We start from the raw sequence: 23609 nt of genomic DNA on the forward strand, positions 1-23609 counted from the left end.
AAAAAAATAACAAGGTAGGTAGCAGAAATACCTCATCATTTATACATTGAAGGATAAATATCAAAACAAACAGAAAACCCCAGATATAAGAATAGAAGGGAAGAGAGACTAAAATCAGGGCCAAATAAATCAAGATAGCCCAATTTACGATTATTTATTTTCTCCACCTAAATTTTTGTTACTAAAACCAAATTACATGTTTTCACTGCATGATATGGTCATTTAATCCCAACCGATTTTGAGTCCAATGTGTTTGAAACTCACACTGTTGTTACTCTGGCTGTTCCCCAAGTGTCCTCCTACATCGGATGTAGACTTCCACTTGGTTCTGTAGTTCCTCTCAAGCTGAAGCTATACAGAAGAGAAAAGGAAACATCTGCATAAGAAACATCCTTTATTAAGTCTTAAAAGTTATGTTTCAAACTACATTCAATATACTTAATGCACTGACTTTTTCTACTTTTGTTGGTTGTACGACTTAAACTCAGTGCCTGAGTACTGTCCCTTAACTTTTTCCTTTAAGGCTAGTGCTCTAATACTTTGAGCCAAAGTGTCATTCCACTTTTCTGGTTCTTAATTGGAGATGAGAGAGATTTTTGCCCAGGCAAGGTTCAGATCACAATGGGCAGATCTCAGCCCGAATAGCTAGGATTACAGGCATTGAGCCACAGGTGCCTGGCTACTTCATGGAATTTAAAATGGTGACAAGATAATTAAAACAAATCACTATTTATTCTTCAGTTAAAACTTGTGCTGTTACGGGCTGGGGATATGGCCTAGTGGCAAGAGTGCTTGCCTCGTATACAGGAGGCCCTAGGTTCGATTCCCCAGCACCACATATACAGAAAATGGCCAGAAGTGGCGCTGTGGCTCAAGTGGCAGAGTGCTAGCCTTGAGCAAGAAGAAGCCAGGGACAGTGCTCAGGCCCTGAGTCCAAGTCCCAGGACTGGCCAAAAAAAAACAAAAAAAAAAAACTTGTGCTGTTAGAAGCCCATGTCATTAAAAAATACTTTTCAAATGTTAGGAAAAAGGTTAAAAAATCACATTTTCCCCCCTCATTTTTGGGGTGTAAACTGAGGATGGGAGCATTGGCACTGACCATTTTTACTCAACGCTAGTATACTACCACTTTGGACCCAACAACACATCCAGTTTTCCCATGGTTAATTAGCAATAAGTCTCATAGATGTTCCTACACAGGCTGGCATGGAACTGTGATCCTCAGATCTCAGCCTCTTGAGTAGCTAGGACAACAAGCATGAGTTACCAGAGCCCAACCACTTTCATTTTAATCCACACATCATTTATAAAAACAGACATAGATTGGAGGGTCAAACTACAGAAAACTAAAGGAAGAGGTGACATTTAAATATATATATATAAATATATGTATATTTATGTATATGTATGTATATGTATATGTATACATATACATATGTATACATATGTATATGTATATGTATATGTATATATATATGTATATGTATGGCATGCACTCACAGCACATAACTTATCAAATTGTAGACCCCCCTGTACCAACCTGTATTAATAATATTCTTTTTAAAAAACAGAAACACTGCCGACAAGGGCGGTGTTCCCGCTCCTAGCATTTGATTTCTTCTGAGGGTTTGGGTTCGCAAAGTGGGGACTGAACCTTCAGGGACGACCAGGAGAGACGCCAAGATCCCAGACTCAAATCGGCTCTTGGCTGCTGGGATATCTTATGAGTGAGAGAGCAATACAAAATCTTTTGGAACAGATTAGTAGAAGTGATAAGTGCTCCCAAGGGAAAATACCTATGTCTCATAAAAGAGAAAACTGAAATGGAGCATCTGGAATATAGCAACAAGAAGTGGTCCTGCCATGGTTCCCACATCTTCTCTCTCACCTTCTGCTGTACAGTCGATCCCTATGTTCTGGTGAACTAGAGCTACTTCATGTTTTAGGGTGTTTAATCACAAATGAGGTGATTGGCATCTACCCTTCCTTAGTTCACAGAAGTCTGGCAGGACATGACGTCATTCTCTGCTCAGGATCTCACAGGCTGGGGTTAAGACATCAGCATAGGCTCAGTGATGTGTCATATGGATGATTAAGGTAAAAATCTTGTTCCAGTATCATTCTTGTTGCCATAGAAATCATTACCCAATGTCTCTTGGACTGAACTCTCCATTCCCTTGATGGCTGTCATGCAGGGGTGCTCTCAGTGCCTAGGGACTACTCAGTTCTCTATCATGTGCCCCTCCCCCCAATCTTCCATCCAGCAATGCTTCATTAAATACTTCATGTGCTTTAAATCTCTGACCCTCATGGGCTAGGGATATGGCCTAGTGGCAAGAGCGCTTGCCTTGTATACTTGAAGCCCTGGGTTCGATTCCCCAGCACCACATATACAGAAAATGGCCAGAAGGGGCACTGTGACTCAAGTGGCAGAGTGCTAGCCTTGAGCAAAAGAGAAGCCAGGGACAGTGCTCAGGCCCTGAGTCCAAGGCCCAGGACGGGCAAAAAACAAACAAACAATAAATCTCTGACTTCCTCTCCTCTGAATAGCCGGTGAAAATTCTCTGCTTTCAAAGGGGTTAAATAGGTCAGATCCATTCACTTCCCATATGGAAGTAATAGCTCATCCTGTTCACAGATTATGCCTACACTCAATGGAGAGGGGATTATTCAAGGGCAAGTATCACTGACATCCCCTGGAATTCTAATTGCATAAACATTCAGACTTTTCAAATTACTGGCTCAGGGGCCAGGAGTCTGGCCTAGTTGTAGAGTGCTTACCTATTATGCACAAAACCCTGGGTTCGATTCCTTGGTACAACATATACAGAAAAACCTAGAAGTGGTGCTGTGGCTCAAGTGGCAAGGTGTTAGCCATGAGCAAAAAGAGCTCAAGGACAGTGTCCAGACCCTGAGTTCAAGCCCCAGGAGTGGCAAAAACCAACTAACCAAACAACAAACATTGGCTCTGTATAACAGGAGCTATTCATGAGTCTGAGATCTGGGGAGAGGGAGCCTGTGCTGATTAGAGGGGCAGAGACTCCCGCAATGGCTCAAATCCAGAGCCAGGATGGCCTGTGTGTCTGCATAGCGCTGTGTGCATTAGGTGGCGGTTGTGTGTTAACGTGTGTGTGCGTGTGTGTGCGTGAGGACGTCACGGTAACCCGCGCTGCACGCCGCAGCAAACGCCAGCACCACTGCTCCCACCGGGTCGCCCAGTCCTCACTGGGCCCCACCATGCCAAGTGTCCACTCAGACCCGAGTCCCGTCACCTCCACGAACACACGTGGTTCACGGGATCCGGGAGGCGGTGCGGCCTCGTGGCACCGCCCCGGGAGCGACCTCGGCGTCCCGAATCCACGCGAGGGCCCCCGGGGTCTCCACCACAAAGACCTCGCCACGAGTCTCCACGGTCTACACCCAGGTCCCCAGCCTGCCAGCTCCACACACCTCGAGGAACCAGAGCGATGCTTCTACAAACCGGAAGGCCCCGGGCTGGCTAACCTTACCGGCTCCATGGCGTCGCTGCCGCCGCTCAGAACCGGACCGATGTCACCTCCCGGCGCCGCTGCCCAGCTCAGAACCCGCGCCGGCCACTCTGATAGCGGGCAGCCGCGTGCGCGTGCGCACAAGGAGCACCATCCGCGCATGCGTGCTGGGCGTCCGCACTGTGATAGGAATGGATGGTATTCAAATAACCTATGTGCAGATGCAGGTTAACTCACAAATGCATTTCTACCTTCAATGGTACGTATGGGTGTAGCTCCAAATACCTACTGCTCCCCCTGGAGTCCGTGGCTTATACCCACAATCCCAGCTACTCAGGATACTAAAATATTGTTGTGGGGTCCACGGATCCACAGGCAATGAGACTTGGATTAAAATTTTTAAAAGGATTTTATTGAGCAAGAAAATACTGGTGTAAGAGCTGGGAATGTGGCTTAGTGGTAGAGTGCTTGCCCAGCATACATGAAGCCCTGGGTTTGATTCCTCAGTACCACATAAAGAGAAAACTCTGGAAGTGGTGCTGTGGCTCAAGTGGTAGATGTTAGCATTTCCCTAGCCTCAGGTCCTCAGCTCCTCCCAATAGCCCCCAGATCCACCCATACCTAATGAGCCACTCCTACTCACTACCTATCTATTTCCTCTTTACCCCCAGAGAGAAGCTGCCACCTGGATGAGGTGCAGACGCCATGTAGCTCCCTCTCCCGTGGGAACTATGGCCCCACTAATAAACCTCCTTATGAACCTTTTTCTCCTGCCTGTGATTATCTCCTTATGGTCCTCTGGGATGGCTGATACCTATGCTTTCAGTAGAGTACTAGCCTTGAGCAAAAAGAAGCTTAGGGATGGTGCCCAGGCCTTGAGTTCAAACCCTAAGTCTGGCAAAAAAAAAAAAAAAAAAGAAGAAGAAGAAAGAAAAAAGAGAAAACACTGGTGCCCTGGGAATGCAGGTCGGGAATGCAGGTTGGGATCTCAAGATGCAGTCCTGGGCCATCTCAGAAGGCAGCTCATATACCCCAAAATTACATGAATTTTCCCTTTAGCTTAACAATAGGGACTTGTTACTTCTGAGAGGTGTCCATCACAACAAACAAGTCAGGGCCTTTTGACCTTCACTGAAGATCACCTACCAAGGAGGTGGCAAAACAGGATGAACCTCTCTGATGGAGAGGGCTGTTATAGGTGTGATAAATACAGAGCAGAACAAGTTCAAAGGAAGTTGGGTAAATACAACAACATAACTTACAGCAGGGGCCAGCTTCAGAAAAGTTTTACATTGAAAACTACAGAACAGTAAAAGAAAAGTTTTACATTGAACACTACAGAACAGTATTAGCAATACCTTGTTGTTGAAAGCTAGCATAGCAACAGATTATCTTCATCACTTCAATATGAGGATTGTGGATGGAAGCCAGTCCATGCAAAATACTTCATAAGACTCTGATCTACTTAACCCCGTTAAAAGGTGGAAGTGGAGCCGTGGCTCATCCTCTGAAAATAACTACTATACGCTTGAAGAAATAGCTTTTGTACTAAATTTGGGCTTTAGGAGAAACCAAATGATTACACTTGGCTGCCAAATAACCACATGACTTGAAAAGCCCATTATAAGCTTGGTGATATCTTACCAACTAAGTTAAAAAGATAAGAACCAAGAGCCACGCTCCATGATTTAGTGGAAGCGATATAAAGAAGATTAGGGGGCTGGGAAAATGGCCTAGTGGCAAGAGTACTTGCCTTGCATACCTGAAGCCCTAGGTTTTATTCCTCAGCACCACTTACATAGAAAAGGCCAGTAGTGGCCAGTAGTGGCTCAAGTTGGCGGAGTGCTAACTTTGAGGAAAAAGAATCCAGGGACAGTGCTCAAGCCCTGAGTTCAAGACTCAGGACTGGCAAAAAAAAGTTATTAAATGCCAATAATTCCACATCTCCTAAAGATAATTAGGTTGGAATCTGGCCTAGTGGCAACAGTGCTTGCCTTGTATACCTGAAGTCCTGGGTTCATTTCCCCAGCACCACATATATAGAAAACAGCCAGAAGTGGCGCTGTGGCTCAAGTGGCAGAGTGCTAGCCTTGAGCAAAAAAAGAAGCCAGGGGCAGTGCTCAGGCCCTGAGTCCAAGGCCCAGGACTGGCAAAAAAAAAAAAAAAAAAACAATAGAAGGAGAAGAAGATTGGGCCTTAGATCAGGATACAAAGATATAAGCAATAGTTGTCATTCCATCTCTTTCCTAGTTTCACAAGTGGCCTTAGAAGGAGTTCCTTTCATAATAGATGACAGACCCAGACAGGTTCATGCAGGCTTACAAATATCTGTACCTGAGATGTATTCATCACCTGTATGTCAACTTCAGGAGGACTGTCTCTCCTCTCCAGATACCTTGGAATTCAGAGACCAACACAAATCCACCCCGTGAGTCACAAGCTGCAGCCATGCATTTAGCTGCTCATTTGCTTCAAAAATATGGACAGCATTGACTAGCAATTGCAAGGTGCTGGGTTTGACATCCAGAACAAGTTTTAAAAAAGAGCAAAGGTAAGACTGGCACAGGTGCCTCACACCTATAATCAAAGCTACTTAGGAGGTTGAGATCTGGGATGGCAGTTCAAATCCAGTCTGGACAAGAAGTCAATGAGACTCATCTCCAACTAACCACCAAACAAAAGCCAGAATTGGAGTTGTGGCTCAAGTGGTAGAGTGCTAGCCTAGAGCACAAAAGCTCAGGGACTGCCACCAGGCCCTGAGTTCAAGCCTTAGGAGCAGCACAGAATGAATAAAAGGAAAGAAGGAAGGAAGGAAGGAAGGAAGGAAGGAAGGAAGGAAGGAAGGAAGGAAGGAAGGAAGGAAGGAAGGAAGGAAGGAAGGAAGGGAGGGAGAGAAAAAGAGAGAGAGAGAGAGAAGACAGTAAGCCTAGCTACTCAGGTGGCTGAGCTCTGAGGATCTGAGTTATAAGCCAGCCCATACAGGAAAATCTGTGAGATTCTTATCTCCTATTAACTATGAGGAAACCAGAAATGGTGCTGTGGCTCAGAGCTGTAGAGTGCTAGCCATGAGCAAAAGAGCTGAGGGGCAGCCCCAGGATGAACAACAACAAAAGCAATAAAGATTTGAAGAACTTTACCACATAACTAATTAGTACTTTCTGGGGGCAAAAAGAAAAGTGCTTTGCTAGTAGAAAGACATAGTTGAAAATATTAACTATGATTTTTTTTTGTTTGAGTATGGGGGTAATGGTTCTTGAACTCAGAATCTAGACACCATCTTTTAGGTTCCTTTGCTCAAGGATGGTGATCCACCACGTGATCAAAAGCTCCATTTCTGAATTTTGGTGATTGATTGGAGATAACAAACTCAGATATTCCTGCGTGCACTGACTTTACTCTGCTATCTTCAGATCTCAGCCTACTGACTAGTTATGTACGATTTCTAACCAGTTTCAAAGTCAGGAATGTAATTATTCCTGGAATTTTATTCCTAAATAAAGTTTAAGGATATTGCTACACGCTCAACTCCCTTAATCATTACCATTATATTTTGTCATCTCTAAAATCAAACATTACGTGGGAAGAATGAAAAGTAGATGATAGAACATAGACAATTAAGAGATGTTGGCTTATGCTAGGGAGATTATATAATGTTTCATTTAATTCAAACATGTGGCTTGAACTCAGGACTGAGACAATTCTCATTGACTTTTTGTCAAGGCCAGCACACTTCCACTTGGGCCACATCTCATTTCTCACATTTTGCTGGTTAACTGGAGATAAGAGTCTCACACTTTCCAGTATTCTCTGGGTTTCAACTATGATCCTCAAATGTCAGCCTCCTGAATAACCAGTTATGAGTCATGGGTAGCCAGCTTAAAGGACAACACTGTGAACAGCCAAACATTTCCACAGAGAGACTGTGATTATGCCCTCATCCTTTTTAGCACTGGCCATCTTTTGAGTATAAAGCAAGAAGCAGGGTCCAAACCTTATTTATGTCATCACAGGCTCAAGGCAAACATAAAGACATTCATCAAGGTCTGCACTGTTGTGTTTAGAATTTTCAGTTCCATCCTCTTTGAAAACAGAATGATATGGAAGAACTGACACTTTGTTGTCTGAATTAGAGCATACCCCAGGCCTTAGATTTCTCTATCACAGTACCTTTTACTCTCTTATCTGGAAAACAAGCTCTTCTTGAATGGAAGGAATACTCTCCTGGAAATCAGATCAAATGGTTCTCACAGCTTTTCTACATGGATACTGCCTGAAGAAACTCCTGGAGAATCACTGGTTTTCTAGCAATAAACATATGCACCTGCATGCTCATCAATACACAGATTGAGCCTAGCAGATAATCAACTCATCTGTTTAAAACCAATCATCAGGAGCACCTCGGAACTTTTGACTTACCCCTTCATTTGCATGGACTCTGGGGCAGTGTGGTCTTATAAGATATGCATGAGTAACTAATATCTAGGCTTTCTTCAGTTGTTCCACTTCCAGAACGTGTAAGAATCTCAATCATAAAATAACAATCATGAAATGTCCCTACACCAATTGTATTTTCAGGTAGGAGCAAAAACACGATACCATGAGAACACACCATTTTATTTCATTTGCTTTGTTCTGTTTTGTACTGCTGTAGGTGGAACCAAGGTTCTCACACCATTTTAGATAAATACCCAAAGCAAGACAAACATTCCTACTGCAAGTACACACACTCTTGAAATCCTTGCCTCCTTGAAATGTGACAACTGGGTAAATCTCCCAGAAAATAAAAATAACAATGCCCTTAATCTCAGTTGTTTCTGAACACAGCCATAAGTCATCTACCACGTTTGTTAATGAGATTAGATTTCGAAGCACTGGAAATTTGAAATTCAGCTCATTGGTCCTCAAACTATAAAAAATAATACAGGGTATAAATCAAAGTCACTCTGAGGCCTATGAAACCTTTGTCATCATTCACAGAACTGAGTGGAGTATCTGTATTTCTTCCAAGGTCCTCCAATGTGAGCATTCTGCAATCAAGCATGGCCCCTGGAGACAGAAGCCTTGGAAAGAATGTTCTGATAGGGACAATGGGCTCACATGCAGAGATGAGACTATTTTTGGAAGGCTATTCCAGCCTGTCAATCATCTGAAATGATTGCGTGCAGCTGTTCTCTTTTTCTAACTTGAAAGTCTGCTATTTGGCTCTAAATCTGTTTTGTTGACCAGAGAGCATGTTTCCAAGTAGGAACAAAATCTCAGCTAAATGGCAGAGTAGGAAAATTGGCAATGCCTGTGCAGTGTGGTTTCCACCGGTCACCATTAACAGAAGAGAAGGAACACTTGTGTGGAATGCAGCCTCAGCAAAGGGAGGAGGGGAAGAGGTGGAGAGGAGTCCTCTTCTCTATTAGCACTGAAGGACTTAAGTTTTTAAAGAAAGCCTACATAGATGGATACATACATACAGGCATACATGGTTAATCAATAGAAAGAGATAAAATTAAGATTAGAGTTTCTGAAAACAGACATTGCCACACAAAACTAATTGCTCCTAGACTTATATAAAGCAATAGAAAACATAATCAGAATGTAGTTTGTCTCCAATACAAAAAAAATTAATTAGGATTAATTATCACAGATACATTTCTCTGTGTATGTAGTACAAGGGCTTGAACTCAGGGCCTTGCACTGTTGCTCAGCTTTTTCACTCAAGGTTGTTGTTCTACCACTGGGGCCTCATGTTACTTTCAGCTTTTTCCTTGTTAAATGGAGAGAAGAGTTTTGCAAACTTTTCTGCCTGAGCTAGATACAAACCTCAATCCTTAGATCTCAACCTTCTGAGTAGGTAAGATTACAGGCATGAGCCACCAGTGCCCAGACCACAGATACAAAATCCAACAACCATCTGTCATTATTTGGAGAAATTTTCATTTATTTGCACAGATCCCTCCCCCCCCCCCCACACACACACTGGGTTGCTGCTACCTGGAAACACACACATACTATACCCAATTCAATAAATATTAAGGAAGGGACATGGACAAGACAGAGTACAGTCCCTGAGTTTCTTTTTTCTCAAGGATAGTGCTCTACCACTTGAGCCATGGTGCCACTTCTGGTTTTATTCTGCGTAGTTTATTGGATATAACAGTTTCAAGGATTTTTCTCCCCTTGCTATCTTCCAACTCTGATCCTCAGCACTCAGCCTCCTGAGTTGGTAGGGTTATTGGCATGAGCCAGTGTAAACTGACTCCACTTCTAGCTTTTTTGTCATTACTTGAAGTTAAGAGTCTCACCGACTTCTTACCTGGGCTGGCTTAGAACTCAAATCCTCAGCTCTCAGTCTCCTGTGGGATTACTAGCTAGTATTACTAGCTTGAGCCACCAGCACTTGTCTCAATAAGTATTGATGAAATAATTAGGTCACAGTTGTAAGAAAATGAGTTTAGAAACCATGAATTTGAGTGGTTATAGATTACAAGAAAATTTTCATAGAAAAATCATCAATTTCATACGTGCTGTTAAAGCTACTTAATTTATTAATTCACAGCCACTAGGATTAGTCAACTGGGTAGTAATCACCAAGACTGAAGAACCAGTTTATGGCCAGACAACAGTAGCTCACACCTATAGTCCCAGCAATTCAGAAGTAAATGTGGTTCAAAAGCACCTCTGGTCAAAAGATGAAGGAGGCTACAATTCACTGTTGATCGGAAAAAGAAAAAAGCAAAAGAGAGAGAGGGGGGGAGAGGGGGAGGAAGGGGGAGGGAGGGGGAGGGAGAGGAAGAGGGAGAAGGGAGAGAGAGGGAGAGACATGAGCAGAGGTGTTGCTCAAATCGTAAAGCATCACCCTTGATCAATAAATCTAAGAGAGCACCAGGTCCCCAGGACGGGGTTAAAAAAAAAAAATCAACAGGTGAAAGCAGTGTTGAGATAACTCCTTTAAATTCCTATCGTGACGGAGCAACGTGCATAAAACAACAATTCTTAAGTATTTTCCCTGCCTAGCATAAGGTGTTTGGGAAACCATTTACTACCACAGAAGAATTCCCTCACCCTTTCCCACGCGTCTCCCCCCCAAGCTCGGCCGCCAGATCCAAAAGCACAGTCCTGCGCGGAGCCGTGCTCCGGAAGTGCGTCATCACTCCGCGCACCAGCTGCCTCGGCCCAGGCCCCGAGTTAGCGGAAGCTAAGATGTCCCCCGGTGTACGGCGGCCTGCGAGGGCCTAAACTGCTGAGGTCCCCGCCGCTGGCCCCATCTGGCATAGACGTTGCGCCCGTTCCGCTTATGTTTTCAGTAGTGGCGTCCTGTACCTTTTTTGCTTTCATTTAATATTAACGCTCTAATGTCTGAATCAAATTTACATTGCTTGTACCCTACACTAAACGGATTGAGAAAGGTACAGCTTAATGTTTTGGGGTTTTGTGTTTTTTTTCTTGCTTCCTTCTCTCTGGCTTTCTAAACTGCCTTCAAGTGTATTTTCGGTTTTTATCCCAAACCAAACGAAGCCCGGCTCTGGTGGCTTACACCTGTATCCTAGCTACTCAGGAGGCTGCAATCTGAGGATCGAGGTTCGAAGCCAGCCCAGGCAGGAAAGTCCGTGAGACTCTTATCTCCGATTAATTACCTAAAAGTCTGAAGGACTCTGTGGCTAGCAATGTACAGCGCCAGCCTTGAGCACAGAAGCTCAGGGACAGCGCCCAGGCCCTTAGTTCAAACCGTACCACTGGCACCAAAAAGAAAAAAAGAGCAAGAAAATAGCGTTAATCCTGTTGTTACAAAAATCATCAAGCTACCAATTTTTGTTCATGTTCTCAAATAATGCATTTGTGATCAATGTTCTTGTAGACTACAGAAAATTCTATGAAAAAAATACATATATTAATTAAGCTTTCAGTATATAATGATAAGGAGGAAAAAAATAAAGCCTTCATAGGCATAGGATTTAGGATAGTCATGCAGGCAAAAATAATTTTGTTTAAAGCCAGGTGCTGATGGCTCATGTTTGTAATCCTAGCTACTCAAGAGGCTGAGATATGAGGATCACAGTTTGAAGCCATCCCAGGCAGGAAAGGCCATGTGACTCTTATCTCTACTTAATCACCTAAAAACCAGAAGTGGACCTGTGGTTCAAAGTGGTTGAGTGCTAGCCTTGAGTGAAAAATCTCAGGAACTAGGCCCTGAGTTCAAGCCCCTTAACTGAAAAATATTTGTCCAATGATTCCATCCCTATAACATTGAGAAGAATGTGATGTTAAATATTAAAGTATGGCACTAGGGCTTCAATCCTGTACTTCCAATACTCAGGCGGCTGAGATAGGAGGATTGGGCCTTCAAAGCCAGCTTAGATAGAAAGGTCACTGCTATTTAATTAGCCAGCCAAAAGCAGGAGGTGGATCTGTGGCACAGTAGTAGAGAGGCAGCCTTGAGCCTAAAGCTAAGGTAGAGCTTGAGGCTGTGTTCTATAAATAAAGTAAAGCATTAAAGATGACTTAATTTAAATCCCCTTTAAAACGGATGGTATAATCCAGGTACCAATGGCTTATACCTCTGATCATAGCTGCTCAGGAGGCTAACATATGAGGATCTTGGTTGAAAGCTAGCCCATTCAGTTCTCTCTCTCTCTCTCTCTCTCTCTCTCTCTCTCTGTGTGTATGTGTGTGTCTGTGTCTGTGTCTGTGTGTCTTTGTTTACATGCACACATAGGACATAGTATTTCTATATATATACACATCTTTACCTAGATGTACATCAGGGTAGAGAAACAAATTAGGCTGCAAACCTGCGTTGCCTTAGTTTACTGTTTTGTGTGTGTACCAGTCCTGGAACTTGAACTCAGGGCCTAGGAACAATCCTAAGCATTTTTGTACAAGGATAGCACTTTACCACTTGAACCAGAGCTTGACTTTTGGCTTTGAAAAATCTCATGGACTTTTCTTCCTAGGTTAGCTTTGAACCGTGATCCTCAGATCTCAACCTCCTGAGTAGCTAGGATTGCAGACATGATTCACCAGCACCTGGCCTTACCTTCCTTCCTTCCTTCCTTCCTTCCTTCCTTCCTTCCTTCCTTCCTTCCTTCCTTCCTTCCTTCATTCCTTCCTCCCTCCTTCCCTCACTCTGTCCTTTCCTTCCCCCCTCCTTTCCTTCCTTCCTTCTGTCTTTTATGCTGGTCATGTGGCTTGAACTCAGGGCCTGCTCTCTGTCCTTGACCTTCTTTTTTGCTCAAGGCTAGTGTTCTACCACTAAAAGCACAACTCCACTTCTGACTTTTTTGGTTGTTAAGTGGAGGTAAGAGTCTCATAGAGGGGCTGGGGATATGGCCTAGTGGCAAGAGAGCTTGCCTCGTATACATGAGGCCCTGGGTTCGATTCCCCAGCACCACATATACAGAAAACGGCCAGAAGTGGAGCTGTGGCTCAAGTGGCAGAGTGCTAGCCTTGAGCAAAAGGAAGCCAGGGACAGTGCTCAGGCCCTGAGTCCAAGGCCCAGGACTGGCAAAAAAAAAAAAAAAAAAAGAGTTTCACAGAGATTCCTAAAACCTTGTGAGTTTGTAACAAGGACTATAAGTTAGGGATAATTTGGAATCTTTATCTTTCTTAATGTTATTTCAGTTATTAGTTTTCACTTCCAGTGATTGTTGATTTGTTGTTTGTTTTGTAACCCACGCTGGCCTAAAACTTGAAATGTAGCCTAGTTTTAAACTCAGGAGCCTCCTACCTAACCTACCCAGTGCTGTCATTAGGAAGGTGTACCACCAGTCCCACCTGTCTTTCTTAATTTTACTAATTCATCTAACCAGTATAGTGTTGGATGCACCAGTAGCTCATGCCTATAATCCTTGCTACTCCGGTACCTGAGATCTGAAGATTGCGGTTTGAGGCCAGTCCAGGCAGCAAAGTCCATGAGACTCTTATCTACAATTAAACACACACACACACACGCGTGCACATGTGTGCACGCCCAAAGTGGAGCTGTGGCTCATGTGGTGAAGTGCCAGCCCTGAGCAAAAATACTCAGTCAAGGCCAAGGCCTTGACTTCAAGCTCTAAGACCAGCACACACACACAGTGTTGGTGGCTTGTAGTTTTTAGTGTTTGAATAGTGTGTGTGTGTGTGTACTTACATATACATACACACACATTTGGGTCTATGATATGTATAAAACACACTAGTATATTCTACCTTTCATTATCAGGAGTGTTCTCTGGCCTTCCCCGGGTTCTGTGATAACAAGAAAACCATGTGCTCTGTAGCTGAGGGCACTGTATGGTTCACCTAGTAAGATACTCTCCAGAAGAATCAAATTTAGTTGATTTTATAGCTTACAAACAACAGCTCTAAATGAAGCCATCAACACTGAAATTAAACATAAAAGTGGTTTTTGCACTGGGTGGGCTTTTTCTCCCTTGACAGCCAAGAAGCTGCTGCTTGCTCCCTGTGGCTGACCTTCACGGGGTGAAGGATTTGAAGAGGCAGTTTCCAAGGGGTGAAAATCACCGGCCTGTGCTTTCTGTGAAGTCTAGGCTTAAGAGAATATACTTACTTTCCATGTTGTTGTTGTTATCAATTCTGATTATTGATTTAGTCCTTTGACTTCCTGTGATTACAGAACTTTAAGACAGAATTGAAAATGTGATGGCCCACCTGGCATATCTGTTGTTATCCACATGGCAAGAGGCCCTGTTGTGTAATATAGACTATTTAGAGAAAATGGAGTGGACTTACACAAACACCCAGCATGCTCCAGAAGGAATAAACATCTCAGCCAGAAAAAAAGTTTTACAGATTCCTGCCCAAGCTGACTTCAAACCATGATCCTTAGGCCTCAGACTTCTGAGTAGCTATGATTTCAGGAGTAAGCCACCAGTGCCTGGCATTATTTTACTTTAAAAAAAAAATGTGTTAGCCGGCCACTGGTGGCTCATACCTGTAATCCTAGCTACTAAGGATCTGAGATCTGAGGATCATGGTTCAGAGACAGCCTAGGCAGGAAAGTCTATAAGACTTTTATCTCCAATTAACCACCAGAAAATCAGAAGTAGTGCTGAGGCTCAAAGTAGTTAGCTTTGAGCAAAAGAGCTCAGGTCCAGCACCTAGGCCCTGAATTCAAGCCCCACCACCAACAAAAAAAAAAAGTTAAATATTACTTCTTCAAACATATGTAGTGACTTATATAATCATTTCTGACTGCTAAAGAAAAATGACCTGTGCATATGGTAGGAAGGAAGGGATGGGTCTGACCTGGCTCTGTCTCCTTAATGCAAAGACAATGGCTTCCTCAAGGCTTGAGTGAGGATGGTGAGATTCAACAATGTGGGCTGTTAAGTATGTCCATATGTGCACTTGGTGTTATGGGAATGGAGGTTTCGGCAGCCAATGAGTCCTTTGGAAAAGTCGTGTGTGAGGAGGGGCACAGGCAAGGGGAACTGAGGAAGTGACCCTACTTCCTTAACAGTGGAGCAAACAGAATGTGGTATCCTGATAGCCAGACAACACCATCCCACAGTTAGCTCCAGCCAGGTCCTTGATGAGCAATGTGGGAGAGAAAGGATGTTCTCTTGCTGTATGGAAAGGTCAGAAGACTCAGGTCTTGGGAAAGCACAGTGTGGGTGCCTCATTGGAGCCTAGATAGGCTGGATCAGTGCTCAGTACTCAATCCAGTGCCCTGGGCAATTTTCTAAGCACCAAAGGAAATTAAAGGCAGCTCAGGGCAAGTATACTCAGGGTAGGAAACCTATCCAACCCACCCTATATTCTTCTTGATGTGTGGAATTAAGTGGAATATTGAGATAATACTTTCTGTATAGTTTTCAATTCACTCAATCACAATTTGAGGTATGCTACCATTTCCATGTTTGAATAATGGTTCCCGTATCAGAATGAAGATGGAGGCCCCTAGGATAAGGACCTTGGAGCCAGGCCTACTGGAGAAGATAGTGAAGAACCTTGTACCTGCCCACCAGAAGGGTGATCCCTTCTATGTACCCGCCTTCCTGTACACTTATAGAAAGTTCACAACAACAAGGCAAGTGCTGGACCTGCTGTTTAAAAGGTTAGTCCCACTAGGCACTGGTGGCTTAAAACTACAATCCTAACTACTCAGGAGGCTAAGATCTGAGGGTCATGGTTTGAAACCAGCTCAGGCAGGGCTGGCTACTCAAGAAAGGCTGGAAGTGGTATTGTGCTTAGGTTAGCTTTGTGTTAGCTTTGAGCCAAAGGAGCTGAGGGACAGTGCTCAGGCCCTAAGTTCAAGCCCCATGACTGGCACAAAATAAATAAATAAAAAGTTAGTTTCTAAGTCCAGGGGATTCACCAACATCATGGGTGAGTCTAAGGAAGACTTTGCAACTCTCTGGGCCTGCTTGCTTCAGTGGAGAATTCTCAGTGTTAAGTAGGATAGACTCAGAGTGCCTTCTCAGGTTTCTCCCTTAGGAGTATCTCCATATGTAGGATCTTTCCCTTCCCCACGAAGAATCTCTCTGTCTCAGACTTCACTTTTTCCCATCGAGGCTGAGTGTCTAACACTTGAGCCACACTTCCACTTCTGGTTTTAATAGTTAATTTGTCTGGCAGAACTGGCTTCAAACCTTGATTCTCAGATCTCAGTCTTCTGAGTAGCTAGAATTATAGGCGTGAGCCACTGGTACCTGGCTTCAGTTCTCATTTAGATAAAGCCCAGTGAAATCATGTTTGCCATCAGTAAGCAAGGTTTTACAATCCACCTAGGTTGCCCCAGATGTTCTGTGTCTATAGAAAGGGCTAGCAGGTCTACTCTGAGGCCTCATTGTCTACTGCACTATCAGGAAGGATTATTGTGGGCTCACTCATTGTATAAACCTATGAGCGTTTATCTTGGGCAAACTATCTCAGTATAAAACTGAGGGGACAGTAAAAATAAATCAACCCTCCTGGGGTCACTTTCCCACTTAGGATTTCGTCAGCTTCATAGAAATCCCTATAGGTTAAAAAAGAAAAAGGAAAAAAAAGTCCAAGACATTAGAGGTGACTTCTTCCTTTACTCCCATAGATATGGATTTTTCCACCCAAACTGTGAAGAGGATGATCAAGTAAAGAAGTGAGTAGACTTTGGGACAAAGGGAAAGTCTCTCCTTGAAGAATGAGGGTATTGAGTTCTTGGGCTTGATGTGTGGCTGACAATCCATCTCTGCTTTGCCTACTATCATGATTTCCATGAGGGTAGGGCCTGGCACTTCAGACAAGACAGAGGAATACAGCTGTGGGTGGAGTGTGGTTTCCTGGGTAACAGAGAGGAGCTGTGGGTAGAAAGCCCACTCCTGTGGGGAGACAACCATGCCCATCTTTCTGAGAATTATATTCTAGGAGGCTCTAATTCTGTTTGCCACTCCATCTCCCACAGCACCATTTGTTCCCTCTTTGCAATGTGGCTGGACAAGTACCCCGCGGATTTCTGCCAGTCCAAGGACCTGGCCAACCTGAATAAGCTCATGGCCTACGTGCTGCTCCACATGCCATGCTCAGACCTGGCAGTCCATATACAACATCTTCAAACCCAGCTGGTAGAAGTGGAGGCCAATGAAGCAAGTACAAAGTGTGAGGAATCCTTGGGTATGTGCTTATTGGTAGGAAGGGAAACTAAGACCTTCTCAGATGAGACCCATGACTTGATGATTGGCCAGTCACTCAAGATGTCCTGCTGTTTAGACAACACTGGGAATTCTGTAACTACTCTTATGTATGGCATCTCTTAGATAAAGGCACTCATTATGAAGACCTTAGCTCCTTCTGCAAGTTGAATCTCACTTCAACTTCCAGAACTTCCTCCATCAGTGGTATATCTGTTTCCATTCTTAGGTTTGGGGTTGCACAAAGGAGCTGCTCCTGAGCTCAAGGCAATGGACCCACCCGTGACATCATTAGCACCTCTGGTACTGGAATCAACATTGCCTTCTCTAGCTAGAGACCTGGGGCCTTTGCAGAAATTTGTGCCACATGTGAAGGTTGAACACTTTGAGTCTGCAGTAGAACAATCAGAACATCTCCTGTGTCCTGTGGACCTCCAGCCTGTTGTAGCCACTGCACTGGTCACATATCAACCTCCAGGTATCAAGGCAGAAGAGGTAGCACTTCTTTCATTGTCTGCAGATATCCACCTCGATCTGCCCACATCATGTCAAATCAACCTACCTCACCTTGTAGAGGAGAAGCTAGCTTACTGTGGGTCTGCTCAAACTGTCCCCAGTCCAAGTCTTCTGGAAGAGTAGCTAGCTGCATCTGGGCACTGAAATGGTTCCCAATCCAATCAGAAAGAACACCATTTTGATGTAGAGGTAGAGCAACTTTTCTACTCTCCACTAGAATGACTTCCTGAAGTCCACCTAACAAAGACTGTAAGACCACCACCGTCATTCCCCTCCCCGGGGGGTAATATCTACTTTATATTTTCTTGTTCTTTCTTTTCAATATAAATTGTTGGTTTTAATATAATCTCACTGCTTATTCACTTTAAGTTGTGTAATTCTGGAGTACTAAGTTCACTCTTCATTTCTGTCTTCAATCTGAAGTCCCTGGCACAGGTATGAGTCCTGAGTGGGAACAAACAGAGTGACCTGGACCAATCAGGGGGAAGAAGTTACATTCACAGGAAACAGGTTAATGCCTAGACAGTGAAAGTGAATGTAGTAATGTGGGAATGCCGCCATGTGCTAAATTGAGGGGCTCCTGATATTAGGGACATAGGCTCTATTATACCACAGACCAGATGTCCTACAAAGGCATTCACTCTTGAGTCTCAAGCTCCTCATCTGGGGATTGAGACAACTACCCCTTACCATGGTGGCAAAGTAAACATAATGTGCTTCATGAATCTCTTTGCCAACAATAAGATCAAGTCGGTGAATACACATCAAGTTTTGATTGCACAAATATTTAAAGTATTAAATATTTAAATATTTAAACTTAAAGAAGTAGAGGTAAAGGTTTAGTAGCATTGTACTGTGTCTAAGATGTTCAGAGCCAGGGAGATGTATGAAGATTGGCTAAGTCCCCACAATAGTTGAGTGAAAATAGAAATGACCAAGCTGACACAAGTTGGAGTTCAACAAGGGTGTTTGTGACATTGGCTTGCAAATAAAACTGCTCTCATTTATAATCACTACCAAATGTTTTCTGGAATCATGCTGGACAAAAGAGGTGCTGTCTACTAAGTAAGGAGAGTCAGTGTGGGCTGGACTTTTCTTGGGCCATGGGTCAGCTTGACTGCTTGGTAATTGTTAGGTTTTTTTAAAGTAGGTAGCCTGTAAAGGAGAACACCATGCGGTATTGAGGCAAGAGAGAAAGTTTATTACCGAACTACTGGCCTGTGGCCGAGGTGATCCCTGGCTGGAGAGAAAAAGAGACCCCCCACCCAGCCCTGCCTTATATCTAGGGCAGGGGCAAGGGGTGTGGCCAGGTGGATTAGGATGTGACCTCAGGGAAAGGGGAGGTAACTGCCTCCAGGTCTGCAGGTTACCCAGGTAACTGGGTGGAGACTTAATGAGGTGGGGGCATATACATGGAGCCCTCAGGGAGAGGACCTAACAGTAATAAACCCTTTCATAGGACTGTAAGCTTGCTAGCAGATAATATTTTACCAAGTATTCAGGATTTTTTTTTTGCCAATCCTGGACCTTGAACTCTGGGCCTGTGTGTTGTCTCTCAGTTCATTTTGCTCAAAGTTAGCATTCTACCACTTGAGCTACAGCTCTACTTCTGGCGTTTTCTTTGATTAATTGGAAATAAAAGTCTCACAGACTTCTTGCCCAGGCTGACTTGAAAGCACAATCCTCAGATCTCAGCCTGCTGAGTATCTAGGATTACAGGAACGAGCCACTGGCACCTGGCTTATTCAGGATTTTAAACATAATGTTATACCATCTATTACATTTGAGTGTATGATTTACATTTTAATGGATACATTTAATTTGTTTTTGGTAACAGATGGCATTACATTAGGGGAAATTCTCTACCACTTGGATTGAGTAAGAACTGTAGTTTGCCTCCTCATGTTATAACATTGATTCTCCAGAATGTTCACCATGCTTTGTGTGGTGTGTGGATGTGTGTAGACACAATTGACTTAGGACTAAATACCACATATGTAAGCGCCAAACTTTGGGATGCCCCATTCCTGTAGGTGTTGCGATAAGCTTTCCAAGTGTGTATCTCATTGAAGAGTTTTGCATTGTTCTCATAGAAACGATTGTTATGATGACTTAAATTGTTGTCATTTAAAATACCTGCTGACACTGTGATAGTATTAAGTAAGATAGGTGACTTGCCAAGTGTCTAGGGCTTGGGTGTTTTACCCTTAAGAATGAGATCACTTGACTTAGTAAAAACAGACTAAAAAAAGGCTCATTGTCTCTTTTTTTCTTCCAATCTTCAAGGTTAAAGCACAGGGTATATTTTGTTCCACATGTTGCCAAAGATGGCATCATTTTGGAAAGGAGAGTCTGACTGCTCTGATTGTTCCTGCACTTTGACTTTTGGCTTCCTGGCTTCCAACTTATGAGAAATAAATGTCTATTATTTATCAATAGCCCAGTTTGTGATACACTGAGGTAAAACATACACTAATACAGATAAGAAATGCCTTATATCTCAGAATGTCCTATTTTTATAAGTGTATTTTTATTGAAAAATCACCAGTGAGCACATAGGTGCAGAGAATTGAATCCTAACAATATTATGAGTACTTGGAAGAATTTCTTGCATGAGTCAACAAGATAAATTATACGGTCATTTCTTTTACGCGTGTGCCAGTCCTGCATTCAAACTCAGAGCTGGGGCGATGTCCCTCGATATCCCAGTGCTACCACTTGGAGCCATTGGGCTTTGGGGTAATTAATTGGAGATCAGGGTGTCATGGACCGTCCCGTCCGGTGTGGCTTCGAGCCTCCATCCTCAGAACTCGCTCTCCTGAGTAGCTAGGACTACGGGATGACCCAGCAGCACCAGCTAGGCTGTACCTTTCTAAACTCGTATTGTGCAGGGTACATGTTATTGACTGCAAAGGAAAATTCGTCTCACACAATAGAGCGTTAATCTTAAAACACCCGGTGGGGAAAACAAAGTACAGAACGTCACTCGGCCGCGACTATTGAAAACGAAAGCGAAAAGGGCGCATTGCGTACGCCACTTCCGGCGAGTAGCCTGGACCTCAGCAGTTTAGGCCCCTGCCGGCCGCCGTAGACAGGGTGACATTTTAGCTTCCGGTAACTTGGGGGTAGTGGCGGCCAGTGCGCAGAGTGATGACGCAATTCCGGAGCGCGGCCTGAGCAGCAGAACAACTCTGGACCGGCCGCGAAGCGTTGGGGAACCCGCGAGGGAAAGGGTGAGGGTATTCTTATGTGGTAATAAATAACTTCCCAAACAGCATATGCTGGGCAGGAAAAATACTTCCGAATGGTCGTTTTATTCAAGTCGTCCCCTTCTGGTAGGGATTTAAAGGAGTCCTCTCGAATTAAATCCACATTTACTTATCGTTTATTTTTCTTCTTTTTTCTTTCGGGTCCTGGGGCTTGAAATTAGGGCTTGGGTGCTGTCTCTGAGCTTTTGTAGTCAACGCTAGCATTCCTTCACTTTAGTCACAGCTGCATTTCTGGCCTGTTGTGGTTGGAGAGTGTCATGGCCTTTCTTTTCTGGGCTGACTTGGAACAGCCTCCTGAGTAGCTAGCCATGTAGTTGTGAGCCACCAGAGCCTGGCAAACTGTATATCTGAAGAAGTATTTAGGCTGTGCCTATGCTTATAGTCCTAGCTACTCAGGAGGCTGAGATTGGAAGATCTCAAAGCCAGCCTGGGAAGGAAAATTTGAAACTTTCATCTCCAGTTAGCCACAAAGGACTGAAATGGGGCTGTGCCTCAAGTGATAGAAAGTTAGCATTTAGCGCAAAAGCTCAGGGGCAGTGCCCTGGTTCTGAGTTCAAGTCCCAGAACCGGCACAAAAAAAAAGTGTGGTCTTTTTTATCTAGGAGGAATTTGATCATTGGTGGGGAAATATGAAGCCACTGAATTCAGAGAAAGTTTGTCTATAACTATTGGGATTTAAATGTAAATTTATTACCTTGACCTTCATAAATCGGTTTGTATATGAGCACATGCGCACATACGTGTGCCAATCCTGGGACTTGAACTCAGGGACTAGGGACTGTCCCTTAGCTTTTTTGATTGAGGCTGATGTTCAACCATTTGAGCAACACCTCCACTCCCAGGTTTTTGCTGGTTAATTGGAAATAGGAATTTCCCAGACTTTTCTGCCAAGGGGCCTTTAAACCACATTCCTCACAGCTCTTCTTCCTGATTAGTAAGAGCTACAGGTGTGTGCAACTGCTCTCTGGCCATAAACTGATTCTTCAAGCTTGATGCTTACTACACTGTTAACAAACAAGCAGCCTCAGTAACATAAAATTGAGTGATGATTTAAAAAAAAATTTAAAGCATTGGAAGAATTAATGCCAGTAAAAAAAGAAAAGAAAAGAAAGAAATGAAGCCAGTACTTTAACATAAGCTAAGAATCTTTTCTACAAGCCCATCTCAACCAAGGGGAATGTGCACATGTGGCACATTTCAGTGGTAAAAAGGAACATTAAACTGGTCATCCAAACAGGAAGTAAGACACTATATAAAAATAACCAATGGACTCCAGGTGCCAGTGCCTATAATCCTAGATTCAGGAGACTAATATCTGAGGATCACAGGCCAAAGCCACCCCAAGCAGGAAAGTCTATAAGACTTTTATTCTTGAATTAACCAGGAAAAAGGCAAAAGGGGAGCTGTAGCCCAACTGCACACAAAAAGTCAGGGACAACCCCTAGGACCTGAGTTCAAGCCCAAGGACCAGCATTAAAAAAATCAGTGCTGGTATGGGAATATGGCCTATTGGCAAGAGTGCTTGCCTTGTATACATGAAGCCCTGGGCTTGATTCCACAGCACCACATACATAGAAAATGGCAAGAACTGGTGCTGTGGCTCAAGTTGTAGAGTGCTAGCTTTGAGCAAAAAGAAGCCAGGGACAGTGCACAGGCCCTGAGTTCAAGGCCCAGGACTGACAAAAAAAAAAAAATCAGTGTTATAAGTGTGCCTCAAGGGGAGACTATTTGCCTAGAAATAGGAAGCTCTGTATGCAGCACCAAAAAAAATACCATTACATAATTTTGTAAAGCCACACATACACAAAGGAAATTAAGTGCTATATAATGATAGGCTACAAAAACAATATGATGCATTAGGATAAATTGTGTGGCTCTGTGTAAAAAAAAAAAAGTTGTAAAACACGTGTATCTGTCTTCCTACAGTCAACTTTTCTAAAAAATTGAGAATGGTAGATCCAAGAAAAATTGTTTACCTATAATCACAAATTCACGTTTAAAAAATCGAAGGTGGAAGGGTCTGGTGAGTCACCTTTAGAATCTTTACAGTTTGACTCAAAGAGTAGAGGTCAGGCTTTAGAGCATCTGTAGCAAGAGTAAAGTAAGGTCAAACAGACCACAAAACATGGTGCTGTTGTTCAAATTACTATAATTGCTGGGCCTGAGGCTCAAGCCTGTAATCCTAGTTAGTCATGAGACTGAGATCACAATTGGATTTCAACCCAAGGAAAAGGGTCTATGAGTCTTTTTTTTTTTTTGGCCAGTCCTGGGCCTTGGACTCAGGGCCTGAGCATTGTCCCTGGCTTCTTCCCGCTCAAGGCTAGCTAGCACTCTGCCACTTGAGCCACAGCGCCACTTCTGGCCGTTTTCTGTATATGTGGTGCTGGGGAATCGAACCTAGGACCTCGTGTATCCGAGGCAGGCACTCTTGCCACTAGGCTATATCCCCAGCCCTATGAGTCTTAACTCAATCAAAAAGAGCCCAGAAGTGGTACTGTGGCTCAAAGTGGTAGAGCACTAGCCTTAAGCAGAAGATCTCAGGGACTGCACCCAGGCATGAGTTCAAGCCCCACAACCACTACCACCAAAAACAAGAGTCTTCTGGACTTTGCTGCCCAATCTGGCTTTGGACCATAATCCTAAAGTCTCAATCTCCTGACTAGGTAGGATTACAGGCATTACCCACCAGTGCCTGGCCAGAGATCTTTATTTTGCTGGTTCTGGAGCCCGTGATT

At 43.7% G+C, this 23609-nt stretch overlaps 1 protein-coding gene across 1 annotated transcript; it reads left to right on the top strand.

Annotated features, from left to right (window-relative positions):
* Positions 1-15364: 15364 nt before the first annotated feature.
* LOC125368213 (ral guanine nucleotide dissociation stimulator-like) lies at positions 15365-17890 on the top strand. Its single transcript, XM_048369056.1, has 4 exons — positions 15365-15537; positions 16513-16560; positions 16864-17072; positions 17319-17890. The coding sequence occupies exons 1-4, from the start codon at positions 15365-15367 to the stop codon at positions 17726-17728; spliced, it is 840 nt and encodes a 279-aa protein (XP_048225013.1). The 3' UTR covers positions 17729-17890.
* The last annotated feature ends 5719 nt before the right edge of the window (positions 17891-23609 follow it).

This window comes from Perognathus longimembris, chromosome 20 (assembly GCF_023159225.1).
Source record: "Perognathus longimembris pacificus isolate PPM17 chromosome 20, ASM2315922v1, whole genome shotgun sequence".
NCBI lineage: Eukaryota > Metazoa > Chordata > Mammalia > Rodentia > Heteromyidae > Perognathus > Perognathus longimembris.

Excerpts from the sequence above, each read along its gene's own strand:
- LOC125368213 (XM_048369056.1), top strand. The coding sequence starts at position 15,365 with ATGAAGATGGAGGCCCCTAGGATAAGGACCTTGGAGCCAGGCCTACTG. Across the intron at positions 15,538-16,512 it reads CTGGACCTGCTGTTTAAAAG|ATATGGATTTTTCCACCCAA; the intron begins GTTAGTCCCACT and ends TTACTCCCATAG. Across the intron at positions 17,073-17,318 it reads AAAGTGTGAGGAATCCTTGG|GTTTGGGGTTGCACAAAGGA; the intron begins GTATGTGCTTAT and ends TTCCATTCTTAG.